Source organism: Suillus clintonianus, assembly GCF_016758775.1.
Source record: "Suillus clintonianus strain FC179 chromosome Unknown DEU56scaffold_138, whole genome shotgun sequence".
In the NCBI taxonomy this organism is placed as follows: Eukaryota; Fungi; Basidiomycota; class Agaricomycetes; order Boletales; family Suillaceae; genus Suillus; species Suillus clintonianus.
Window position 1 is genome coordinate 27,511 of NW_024539362.1, and position 13,168 is coordinate 40,678.

The window sequence follows — 13,168 nt, forward strand, 5'->3', positions numbered from 1 at the left end:
AACGAACCCCAAAATAAACCACCTTGCAAGTGGCGCCCACTGCCCATAAGCGGAGGTCTCGGTCTTTGGTCTGTTGCACAATTTGCGGTCACGTCGCCCACAGGTATTGCCATGTCCTGATGGCAGGTATCTCGTTGATCTGAAACTTTCTCGAAACCACTGATTCAGTGCTGCCCGAACGGAATTCTGGCTGCGGAGCTGCGTAGATCGATCATGTACCGTTTGCCGCTTGTCGAGTTCTAGTTGAAACCTTCATGTCCGATAGAGCATTTTGACGTAAATGTTCAGGGCCACCTACAGCCTGGGGGGTGATCACACCGACTTGAGGATAGGAGTCCAGCCTGAGCTGTGGTGTGCCTTGCACACTAGGACACGGGAAAAATTTCATCACAGAATTTCCATGCAAGGACAGTTAGGCGTCAATCCAGGGACCAGTATCCTGGGCCTGATAGAAGTTGGACATGCTTCACACTAGACGTAAATTACTTCATCCTCTTCCATCATATATGTGTTCTGCTGACTATGACAGTCGGAAGACGAACTCATCCGAGATGACCTGCCCGGAGCCCTCAAATATCATCTTAGGAAGGGTCTTGAAGTTTGACCAGAGCTGGGACCGAGCTGGGACCGAAATTATTTTCAGTGGTCACATAGTAATCGGTAAGCGCTCAGCGCCCATCATTCAAAGTCCCTGAGATAGCAGCCTTCGCTTCGTGCCTTCTAAATGCGTTTTCATCCAATCATGAATCGCATGCCTAGCAGTTAGCGCGTCTCCGTGCTATCATTGCTGTGCGCCGCTCATGTGAATGATATACATGCGTATTTGCAACGGGCACCGGCACCAGACGCTTTAAATCCCCAACATGCACTCATCCCCTTCATTCCTCGCCATGTCTGATACCGTCTCATACGACTCTTTCAAACTCTCCCCGCTGGCAGCGCAGGGTGCTATCGATGAGATACCAAGCATGGACGGACCCAAAATTTCACGTACGAAGCAACACAAGCCCATCCCCGTTCGATGGCGACCCCCTACATCAACTTTCCCGCTTTTTATCTTCCGCATGATGTGCTTTTGCTTGACGTTTCACTGGGATTTGAATTTCATGTGGGAAATCTTCCGAGAGCCTCAGGGTTGGGAAGACTTCCATGTTCAATACCTCTCTCAAATCAATCAATTGAGTACTGTGGTGTGTTGCTAGATTTTATAGCGCTATAATTTTTCCTTATCGATTTTGATAGCAAGGATTGGTCCTTACGACTGTCGCAGTCTTTATCTCCACTCCGCCGCCTGTGAAACAGATCGATTACACAGCTTATGGACCATATACACTCCTATCAGAGTCATTAGTGTTCTCATTGTTCGGTCTGCTATTCCAGCTTTATATCTCTGTGATTGGGCAGAGTTATCAGAAGCGGAAAACTTTCAAGGTGAGCAGCGCATGCGACCCCCGTCAAACTGGTTACTAACCCCCAACAGGCATTGAAGAAAAATCGATGGCTATTTCTATGCCATATCATCATTCTCTCAATTCCGGTCTATGTATTTGGCATATCTCTACTGCTGCTCCTATTCGGTGAGTTTTTGTCCTCTTCCAGACCATATTATGCCTGACCAGCGCACCTTCACCAGCAATCTCTGTGACGGGCTTCCTGTCCTCTTCGACTTCAGCTCAGATTTTCACCGGAGCAACTTTCGCCCTGCTTTGCGTGTGTCTGCTTGCTTCTATCATCCCGTCGCCATTCTATTCGCGACTTTATGTGATGTTGTGGGGGTCGAGAGGGCCGAGAGACTTAGGTGATGACGACGACGACGACGACCACGAGTTGGAGGAGTCTCGTGAGAAGACGGTGGCGGGAGGCACTGCATGAGGTTCATTTCAAGACGTCTTCTCCTTGATGTACCCGTCCTGATGTTCAGTAAGTTTCATCCTGTAAACTATGTTGTATTCGAGAGCGGACCACGAACCCATGGTACAATCATTCTTTGATCTCTTAGCCTCACGTAATGTCTTGGATCATCATCTGAAGATCAAACTGTTACAACAATGACTTGTAGTTGTAAAACGCCCTTACTGGTCAGTCGGCGCAGAAGCGGTGACCGTCGCCTCCTGAACTGAAGTCATCAATGATCAGCCACAAGATTGATAGTGGTCGTGCAAGCACTGCTTGTCATGCAACGTTCAACGGTGATCATCAACCACATTTCTACACGATGATTGAACACTGAATGAGCTAATGATGATGCAGTCCGGGGACCATTCCCAATAAGAATGAAACAAGGTGGGTTCTTTGGGTTCTCTCGACAGTAATCATGACATCAATGCACCCCTGAAAAATTGTTGTTCGGTATCAGAATTTACTTTGCGAGAAGGTCAAATGAGGGCATTACGCGTTCTAGGAAGAACGACCATTATGACAATCACGCGAACGTTATACAACCTACAACGACAAGCAACGTTGATGATGTCGTAAGTATAGCCAACTTGTGTTGAAGGCTCTGCGAGATGCGGAAATCGAAACTGCCAGAATGTTTCAGAACGAGTTGTATCACTGGTTTGGGTTGTTAGCTGATACAGCCTTTAATAAGAAAGATAACAAAGAATGAACTTTCCAGAGGGCACTGCTGGCCACGCCCATTGCGATGACGCAAAACGGAGAGTAACATTGGTCCGACACTCCGACGTGTCATGAAAGCTGGGTATTATGAGACGATAGGTCAGAAATGAGCTCATGTGAGCCTGATATATAACCACATCCTGCTAGGGTGTGTAGGGGGGCTGCTTCGATGGGACTTCTTTCACGCAATGGACTCAAAGAACGTCCGAAGAATGGACGTGTCAGTCAGCGGACCCTAGTTATCACGAACAAATGAGAAATGCGAAGCAAGTGAAGCTGAGAAACCCAGTGCCCTATTGAAACTCGTGTGGAGATCAGGCTGGATACAACAGGCTATGCTCCGAAAAGCACTGCCAAGTGCGAGAACAGAAGATCCGGTGGGTTTGGGCCAGGGAGAATCAAAAATTGGTGATGGATGAATGATGGCAGGCCGGGTACGCCTAATTCAAGTGTTGGGATGGCCGTGGAGAACGTGTGATGAATATTGTAAATGATGGAGCATCAGAGATGGCGGACCACCGGGACCATCGGAGGGACGGTCTAGTAGTCCACAGTGGACCTTCGGCATTCTACCGGCGGCATGAAACTCCACTGCACAGCGCTTTCGGTGAGTTATAACCACTCAAAGAACGGTTTTGTTCACATCCAACACAGTCGCAGTTCCGACAACATCCATAACAATGTCCACGCACTCTTCTCCAGAACCATTTCAACGTACGTACTGCGTCTTTCTTTTTTACTTTTAAAATCTGACATTCGTTGGCAGCCATGACCATGTCGCCATCTTCCAGTGTACACCACTCGCCCCCTGTTGATCTCAGACGTATGACCTCCAATTCGACACTGCTCACCCCCCAAAAAGATTCAACTAGGGAGCATAGACTCTCAACTCATCCTTCTCAGCATTTGAACACGAGGATGGGCTCTCGCTCACCTTCTTCAATTCCTTCATCACCCACATCTGCGTAAGCCACCCCAATTTTATCAAATACTCACACTTACATTTATTGCCATCACAGCCACTCATCATCATCCGCAATTTTTGAGCGCGACATTGAGCCTATGCACCCCCCATCTCCCCCTGCTCATCCGAATCCCCATCGCATTGCACGCGCAAAAGGCAGCGAACAACTCGAGCACAGTGTACCTTCTGTGCTCGATAGCGCTGCTTCCATTCTCGCGGCCTCCTCTCCCATGGAGGAAGATCATATTTCCGTCGTTAGTCCTGCGCGAGATCGAGATCGCCTCACTACCAGCGGTTTTGCCAGCCCAATTGGTAGTTTGAGAAGCAGAAGCCCAAGTCCAACTGGAAGGACAAGCTTGTTACTGAGCATCCCGTCTCAGCAGGGGTCCATCAGCCCCCTAAACATTTCTGCATCAGGTGTGGGAGCGGGCAGTCCGCAGCGGCTGAGCATCCAGACCAGCCCACTCGCTTTTCCCTCAAAGCAGGGTACGAGTAGCAAGGCCTCGGCACCTTCTATCAACACGCCTGCATCTGTGTATTACTCCACCCTCTCATCAGCCGAATCCTCACCTACAACCACGACTCTCGAGCATCCCCCCGTCGCCCTCCCCCCTACCGCCATCTCAACACTCTCACCCTCATCAACTTATGGATCTTCACCTCATTTGCGTCCTATCACCATATCCCACCCTCCGTCCCCGACGCACGGATCTAATAAGCGTCTCTCATTTATGAGTTACGCCGATCTGCTCGCATCAACACCTGCATCGATGGTTCCGCTGTCATCGTTCACTAGCTGCGCGACTCCCGACCCGCCGCCCCATATTCCTGGTGTCGAGGGCTACGCGCTGAACCAACACGATGCTGGGAGTTTAAGTGGCCGTGAGCGGGACAGCATCGCCATGCTCGACGACGTTGGTGGCGAATGGCAGCGCGAGGGTCTCGGACGAGGCCTCGAAGAGAGATTAGAGGCATTGATGATCCTTCCTAACAAAGCATAAATTTCGAGCCGTTGAAGTCAAGCACGGCATACGCATCTCCCCAAATAGTCTCATCCAGCCTTTCCGACATGCGCTGCGAATCCCAACACGAAACTAATGATATTTTACGATTTCACGCTGTATTAATCTGTCCTTCGTTCTATGCATATCTTTCGCTATTCCTACTCCTATTCCCGCCCTCTGATACCGGCTACCTACTTCCTTGTTTCCCATGATGTCGAATGAATAAAATATCTATGTATGATCGTCTTATTTCGTTACTTATGATTTCTTCTTCGCGTTTAGATGCTATGATGAAGGGGATACTTTACTTTCTTGTGTAGATTCCCTTGATGTTTACTTTCGGGTATTGGCATGTTGATGCGATGCGATGTTTCAGATAGTTGCCAATTTAATGGCGTTTAGATGATATGCCTTTGGTGAAGCTATCAGGCGCTCGAATAGTGTTGCAATAAGTCAAGAAACTGTAAAATTTGGTATGTACAACTTGAATGTAGAGCAACGAATGAATCTTAGTAATTGTACATTCGTAGAAAGAAAAGACACCACCGAATGTCCATTTGGAGGAGTAGTCGATGACTACTAGAACACCTGCTAGTACCCTCGTCCGACCTCCAACACCAATGTTCAAGCTTCACCCGTTTTCTGACGTGTCTTAGCATGCGTGGCGTAAGCAACACTGACGCATAAGTTCGACATATGGTGGTAGAATGGTGAGCCCAGAATCGACAGCAAGTGACAAGCGCCAAGGAAAGCAAATGTTATGCTCAGATAAAGTTGGACAGTTTCGGAGTGAGATAAGACCCCCGTGAGCACGATGGCTGAACTGTTTAAGTCACAGCCACGCAGTAAGTACGAGGGGAACTACTCACCTATGAGCAGTAGAACCACCGATATAGTAAAAATGATGACTGGAACTGCCAAACCTAGCAGGTGCCAAAAAATTCTCCAGCGCCTCTCGATTATAATCTGTAATGAGGTCAACTCTAGCCTCCCACCCTCCAATGCGGTGACGTACGTTTGCAGCGTGCCGTTTTTGAAAAAGTATTCCACCGGCGGATACCCTCAGCTGAAATAACAGCCCAAACAACGAAAAGACAAGCGACTCCGCCAAACAGGCGTAAGATGCATTAGATGTATAGTTGACATCTTTCGAAAGTGGTGGATTTGAGGAGATAAAGACCGCCGCAGTGGTCAGCACGAGTCCTTGCTGCGCAAGGGCGTATCAATGCGATCAGTTTCAATGAATGATGCCTAATACCTATCATTGACTTACCACGATGCTCATTTGATTGAGCTGGGTCAGATACTGTTGATGCAGCTCTTCCCAGGTATTTCCTTCTTTCAAGAGGTTGTGTAACCACACCAGATCCCCACGCCAGGTGAATATGAAGCAGCACGTTTTGAAGATACATCGCGAGATAAAGAACTTTGGAACTTCCCACTTGGGCGGAAATTTGTCGAAAAAGCTCATATTTGCAGCAGTGTCAGGCGGCGATGGCTGTGGGTACCCGCTGGTCACTTGAATATTCTGTGTTTGGCTGGACATGAGCAGCGGTAAGGTGGTAATCGACTTATGTCAGTCAGGATCCAGTTCGAGGTTATATAGGCGGCGGAAAGGGTTTAAGCTGCCTCGTGTAGACTGCACCTGTGACCCTCATGGCGCAATGCCACCTTATTTCAGTCTTACAGCACAGAAGATTCGAATGCACGTGTAACTTACCTCTGCAAATGAGCGCCAACAGTTTTAGGAGGAGCATGTAACTGTATGACTGCACGGCTCGACGATTCTGCCCTAAGCCTCTCTGAAAGAACAGACGACTTTTCAGAGGCCCGGGAGAAACTATGCTTAAAATTTGAATTACTTGGTGAACTTGAAATTTTTTTCGGGAACCTCATAAGTACGTGCATATTCGTAATTGATACGCACCGTCCAAGCAAGGCTTGATTCTCAGCCCTGAGCGCTATAGAAGAAGTCAAAGTGTGATCGCCTGTCGTCCATTGAGGAAATTGCTGAAGCGCTCGCGAAGCCTAGATGCGCGGCGGATTGTCACTGTATCAGCTCCAATGTCCTGGAAAAAGACGGGAGTCACACGCAAAACCGAACCGAGAACGTGAAACCGGTTGAGATTATGATGAATAGCCTAACACGAGTAAAGGGGATGGAAGAAATATACAGCGGAAGGGCATACTGATGCGCATGTACGTTCGGAGGCTGTAAGAAAATTCCCAAGGACAAGAAATAAGCGCACATGTCGTAAGAAAGGCTGAATGAAGCGATATAACCCTTTCCTCAACGTTTGTCACTGTGAACACCCCACCATGCAGCTGCCCAAAATTTTCGAAATGGAGGCAAAAGGACAATGGACAGGAATTCCAGCAAGGTTAAAGCAGCGACGGTTGTGATTGTGAGAACACGAGTCAGGAGTGACTGTGACATGGACCCGGTGATCACAATGCCTGAAAACGGTGGGTCTGTCGGTGGTATATTCAAGTGGGCAGCCAAAATCGCACCTGCTAAGAGCCAAACTAAAGAAGCATTGAAGAGAAGAGCTGGAAGAGCCAAATTGAAGAGGTGACAAAAGACCATCCAACGTTTCCCTTTGAGTTCCTACGTCTCAGGGTTCATTTACTGGGAATTTGTATTTTCACGGGGGGTTACTTACATCCAATGTTTCCGTGGTTTGATATCGTGGTCCCAAGTAGGCGGAAACAAACAGTTGCAGGAATAGCCCGAATAATGCGAAGACGAGCGACTCAGACAGACATGCGTATGGAATATCCGCGGCATAGTTCAGGATAGGCAACGGGGCTGGGGTCGAGGTGAAGACAGCTGCCGTTGCGAGCAACAGTCCTTGCTGGGAAGTCATTTAGAATTTAGTAAACTCAATGACTGTGTAGTACTTACTGCGGTGCTTATGCGGTTAAGAAAGTCAAAATACTCGGCATGATAGTCTTTCCAGCCCTTCGAACCGTCTTTGCTGATTTTCTTCCAGAAATTTTCAAGGTTCGAGTCTGCAACGAAAATATAGCAAAGGATAATGAAGCAGTGCCTTAGTATTGGCCACGATGGCGGCTGCCATCGAGGTGGCATACTATCCTCGCATGGGGGTTCGTCGGGTTGTTGTGATTCAGAACTTTGTATGAGAGTTGAGCTCTCGCTGAATGCAATTTCTCTAGACATTTGTAGGGAGGAAAAGCAAAGTCAGTCAAAGGTCTGCAGTCAAGATTGGCTGCGCGTTGTCGGCGAGCCCGTAAGATAGTATCGAAGCTGCATCATATATACATACATCAGCATGCCCCCAGCACGTGCACTAAAATGGCAAGTGTACATTGATTGTGCACAAAAGCTCTTCATTTGGAATTGGGATCTTACCCATCATTGAGGAGAAAAAAAATAGTTGCAGAGATGAAGCTTGTCCACGAAACATGACGAGATAGCTACGTCTCACTGACGACTTATGTCGACAGGTCACTCTGCAAAATAATCTGTTAAACATTGTGCTGAAATGGGACCGGCACTCACAGTGACTTGCATAGCAAAACACGCCGCACGCAGCGTGAGGCAAGGCTGTGTAACGTTATAAACAGCGGCAGCCTCAACAGGATTGGATCAATTCACCCTGAAAGCCCAAGACGTGAGACTATTGTATTTCTACGGAGTGCAGGAAGACAAAGTCGAATTGGGTTCAGGAGCAAGCTTCGCGTAGTAATTAGGAGCTGCCGATATTGGTAAATGTGGTGAGATAACGCAAATTGTCCACATGATGGATGACGTATCCAATGTGCTAGGGACGTTGGTCCAACCAATTACGATGTCACTGACGAGTCAGGACTCGGAACCTGCAGGGAATCTTGCAGCCGCCGGTTCAAAACAAGTTTCAGAGCTCATTTCGAAGCTGAATAAACAAGGGGTTCCTGCAGGGATGATTTATCGCGGATGGAAGCCGAGTGGAAGTAATGGGGATAACGGGGGCGTACCTTGACTTGATATCCGTGCGGTAGGGACAAACAACCCCGTCTCAGCTGGCGCCCAACAATTCGATCATACAATGGTTTTCTGTTGAAGTCAGCACACGAAATAATACAAGTGCCTAGGGGGTTGTTCTATGCGAGTACTGTCAGGGTATGAATGAAAACGCGCATGCGCCAAAATGTATACAGCTACAACATCTCTAACATCCCAACGTCCATCATGTCAGCAACGGAAGCCATGTCCTTGGCCTCTGCGTTGGTCCGATGCGATTTTCTTATACTTCCCACCCGGATGGTGCGTGTCTACCGGAGGAGGGGCAATATCAGTCAGAGGGCTGCGGTCGAATTTAGCTGTGCTTAAAGAACCATTGGGAGCGATGAAAACCTGTCTACCGGGCGATTTGAGAAATCCTGGAGACGCGTTTGCATCGGCTGATAACAGTTCTGATCTAGTCCCTCATCGAGATAAGCGGGGAGGGAAAACTATCAGTACAAAATCTGGCGTCAGTGCAGACAATTGTTGATATGAACCACGGAAAGCTTGAAAATGAGTACAGTGCATAGCGTACCTGATATGTAACACCATCGATATTGAAGGTGTGAAGACATGAGCGCTTAGCGATCGTTCCGCGTCCTCTTTATCTCGTGGCGAAGCAAGGCGCGTTACAAATGTTCAAAGATGAAGAGATATTTGCTCGCAATTTGATTTTGATGATACCCAACGCATGTTCTTTCGAACATGTCCAGCATGAAGGTTTGACAAGGCCATCAGACTGAACAGATGCCAGCATGACAGTGATATGAAACGGATGCCGTGATAGTGTGTGTGCCGGCGATAACCGTGGAAGGGAAGAAAACCAGCGCTACCAACCACACATAAGATCCACAACGTGACCATATCCAAATTCCCAAAAGTGCGCTTCTTGTCGACTTCAAAGGCTAGTGATCGTCTATCTCTTCATAAAGGCCAACCCAACATGTCGGGAGTGCTTGATGAAGCAAGAAACCCGTATCTTAATGTGCTGAGAGGGCGGCTGGTACCAGTGCAGACGGTCCGAGGGCACCAGGATCGAGCGGAAGCAGTGGTGTTATTCAAAGACAGCTGGCGAATCATAACTGCTTTCGGCGACTGCAACCTGCGAATGTGGGACGTGCAGAAAGGAGCATGGGTAGGAGGGCCATTCGAGGGACACGGTAAATCGGTACTATCAATCGCCTTGTCCCCAGACGAGAGGCGAATTGCGAGCGGTGGAATTGATAAAACTATCATCATCTGGGACGTCGAGAGCAAGCAGCCAATATTCGATCCACTGGTGGAGCATACAGACACTGTGAACTCAGTGTGCTTCTCCCCAAACGGCAATAGACTCGCCAGCGGTTCGAAAGATACAACAATTGTTTTATGGGATGCAGAGACTGGCGCTGTCCTCACAACCCTCCACGGTCATCATCATTCGGTGTTGAGTGTCGCTTTCAGCCTAGATGGGCTAAAATTAGCGTCCGGATCGCGGGATCACACCATCCGGGTTTGGCGCACTGACACTGATAAACTCGAATGTCTTCTCCAGATCAATGCTCATCAAGATTGGGTTCAAAGTGTCGTGTGGTCGCATGATCACCTGCAACTTCTTTCTGCCTCAAATGACGGGACAGTCAAATTTTGGAACTCGTCTAACGGACAGCAGATCGGTCAACCTTGCACCGGTCACAGTGGTTGGATTTGCTCGCTTGCCATCTCTTCCGATGACTCCTTCATTGTCACTGCCTCAAATGACAAGACTGTGCGACTGTGGAGCACAAAGACGCGCCAGCAGATAGGGCAGGCTATTGGTCACCCCGCAGAGGTTTACTGTGTCGCAATTTCTTACATAGGAGAACTGCTCATTAGTGGGGGCAGGGATGGGGCAGCTAGGCTTTGGTTTATTAGGCCCATACTCGAGAAACACAATGCAGAGCAGAAGATGAAGAAGGATGAAGAAGATGCACGGCGATCACAATCTCTTCCCAGTGACACACAGGTGTGCTCTACCCACTATTGTTCCGTCTGAAAAGTTTTATTCGCTCACACTATTCAGCGTGGTAACCCGCAACTGCCAGTGCGCAGCTATAGTTCAGGCAATCATCCCTTAGAAACTCATCAAGCCCCTAGCAGTGACGACAAACGCCCATCATTTGACGTGAGCCGTTTGCCTTTGATGCGTTTACATAACGCGGAATATGAGCTTGCTTCATGCAGATCTTCACTGAAAACTCGCCGGGCCGCGCTGCATGCATTGCCGGTGACCTGGATACTGCTGAATACCTGCTGAGCCAAGAAATTGACGCAGATCACAACCATGACTCGTATGCTAATCGCTCAGTTGTGAGGGCGCGAAATTCTGAGTGGGACAATGCGATTGAGGACGCGAAAATGGTCAGACGTTCTGCCTATCACAACGCCGTTGAATACAATTGACTCTGCTCGGGGACATAGTCCATTGCTATCCAGCCCTCGTTATTAGGCTATATTTCCAAGGGCATCGCCCTCTTCGGCGACCAGCAACTCTTGGATGCGATGGAAGCCTTTGATCTTGCTTCCACCTTCGCTAATCGCGATCCGATTACTATCGATGTTTTACTATTGATCAAGGTGACTTCGTTACCGTTTGAATAGTCAGACTTTTATGATAACATTTCTATTGTCCTTCTTTCAGGCTGTCGCACTTTTCAATGCCGGTCGCCATGATGAGGCAATACGGCGAGTCCAAGACCTCGCCACCGTTTATCAAAACACAGATGCCATTCTGTGTAGTATTGTCAATGTGAGTGCTATTTCAGACCTCACGAGTTTTCTCACCCTTGAGCACGCTTCGTCAGACATATCTGCGCGTGCTTCTTGCAATCACTGCTTTCGACGATGGGCAGTACATCGAAGCCGCTGATCATTTCGGCGATAGCATTCTCAGGCTAACCTCTCACAGAATATTTGTGGAACCGAGATTAACGATATTCACGCTAGTGCGTTAGTCCGAAGCGAATAACAATTTTCCACTGATGTATGATGTGCACTGAACAGCTCTTCGGCTGGGACTTTCACTCCTTATGGAAAACTGTCAATCAAAGACGGTGCGAAGCCTTCTTTCGCGCAGATCTAGTGGTCGAAGCGGTCGAAGCTCATCAATACATGATGTGCACGATCAACGAGGTTGTACAGATAAATTGCCACGAATGGTCCACTGGTGAGTGCATTCGGGTCTTAGCCGACTTGCACATAGATACTCATTCTGGCATCGTTTAGCCTTCAAGACAGAATGCACCACGCGCTGTGTCTCAAAGGGGAACGAGGCCTTGGCTGCGAGCAATCACGACATGGCTATTGAACTGTATTCGGCAGGGATCAGGCTAGATTGCTCATGCGACTCCCTCTTTGTGCAACGCAGTAAGGCGATGTTTCAACGACACCTCTATGCAGAGGCCCTTCAGGACGCAAAAATGGTGAGGATGATATGTTTCTGGTTTTGGAGTACTTGAGTTGATACCGCCGACGCATAGGTCATTGAACTCAACCCTTCGTCATATGTTGGGTACGAACTGAAGCATGCAGCGCTTCACGCGACACAGCGCTATGATGAAGCAATTGAGGCCTTCAAAATCATGATTATTAATTTGAAATATGCTCGCGACGCGCAGACACGCGGTATGCCCTGAATCACTCATGTGTCAACGTGAAAATAACTCATTCTTTAGAGTTGTGTCGGCAGTATGTCAGTCCATATGAAGTCGGAGACACTATTCAAGAGGCCGCTCGCGCTTACCTGGAGAATGCACCAATTCGTGTACTCAACACCTCCACTGGGCGTTTATGCAATCAACAGGCCCAGATAAACGCTTTCGTGGAAAGCACAGAGCACAAGGAGCTTTTGTCTTCATTGATCAAGCATTCGCACCTCCAATCGCATCGCATAAAAGAAGCGGTTGTGAAGTACTTCTGTTGGGTCATGTTATCGCATAGGTGGGAAAGCAATGAGCCGCTCCTGCGTGACATCGAGGATCAGAGCGTGTATGATTTAGATTCAGTCGGGACCATGGTGAAATTACAGACATTCTGCAAGATTTCTCGGGATGCTGGGTATCGCTGGGCGTGGAGCGATACGTGCTGCATCGACCAGAATAATCATGTCGAGCTCCAACGATCGGTCAACTCCATGTTCGTCTGGTATCGCCATTCAGCACTCACGATCGTCTATTTGTTGGATGTCTCGCCTTCAGCAAAATCGGGCGCATTGGCAAATAGCGTGTGGAATACGCGAGGATGGACTGTTCAGGAGTTCCTGGCTCCTAAGGTCGTTCTCTTCTACCAAAAAGATTGGACCCTATATCTGGACGACCGCTCGTCCAACCACAAGGACTCTGTCACTATCATGCAGGAGTTGGAGAATTCGACAGGCATAGATGCGCAGGCCCTCGTCGCATTCCGTCCAGGGATGTCAGGTGCACGAGAGAAGCTGCAATGGGCGTCAACGCGTCGCACTATGTTGCAGGAAGATGTCGCATACTCATTGTTTGGCATTTTCGGCGTCCACTTATCTGTGATCTACGGCGAGACGAAAAAAAACGCACTCGGTCGGCT

The 13,168-nt window shown here is 48.5% G+C and overlaps 4 protein-coding genes across 4 annotated transcripts; 2 read left to right on the plus strand and 2 right to left on the minus strand.

The window, feature by feature from the left end:
• The first annotated feature begins 338 nt into the window (after positions 1–338).
• DEU56DRAFT_123781 (uncharacterized protein) lies at positions 339–2,058 on the plus strand. The gene is made up of 5 exons (XM_041344656.1): positions 339–660; positions 940–1,190; positions 1,243–1,431; positions 1,481–1,920; positions 2,000–2,058. The coding sequence occupies exons 1-4, from the start codon at positions 462–464 to the stop codon at positions 1,613–1,615; spliced, it is 774 nt and encodes a 257-aa protein (XP_041202443.1). The 5' UTR covers positions 339–461; the 3' UTR covers positions 1,616–1,920; positions 2,000–2,058.
• Positions 2,059–3,393: 1,335 nt separating this feature from the next.
• Positions 3,394–4,584, plus strand: DEU56DRAFT_747366 (uncharacterized protein; the record flags this gene model as incomplete). The annotated part of the gene is made up of 2 exons (XM_041349268.1): positions 3,394–3,584; positions 3,639–4,584. The coding sequence occupies 2 exons, from the start codon at positions 3,394–3,396 to the stop codon at positions 4,582–4,584; spliced, it is 1,137 nt and encodes a 378-aa protein (XP_041202444.1).
• A 452-nt stretch (positions 4,585–5,036) lies between these two features.
• Positions 5,037–6,255, minus strand: DEU56DRAFT_984572 (uncharacterized protein). The gene is made up of 4 exons (XM_041360001.1): positions 5,861–6,255; positions 5,603–5,794; positions 5,457–5,553; positions 5,037–5,405 (listed from the first exon to the last, which is right to left on the minus strand). The coding sequence occupies exons 1-4, from the start codon at positions 6,131–6,133 to the stop codon at positions 5,212–5,214; spliced, it is 756 nt and encodes a 251-aa protein (XP_041202445.1). The 5' UTR covers positions 6,134–6,255; the 3' UTR covers positions 5,037–5,211.
• Positions 6,256–6,450: 195 nt separating this feature from the next.
• Positions 6,451–7,847, minus strand: DEU56DRAFT_836522 (uncharacterized protein). The gene is made up of 4 exons (XM_041354806.1): positions 7,493–7,847; positions 7,251–7,442; positions 7,099–7,195; positions 6,451–7,044 (listed from the first exon to the last, which is right to left on the minus strand). The coding sequence occupies exons 1-4, from the start codon at positions 7,766–7,768 to the stop codon at positions 6,878–6,880; spliced, it is 732 nt and encodes a 243-aa protein (XP_041202446.1). The 5' UTR covers positions 7,769–7,847; the 3' UTR covers positions 6,451–6,877.
• Positions 7,848–13,168: the final 5,321 nt, after the last annotated feature.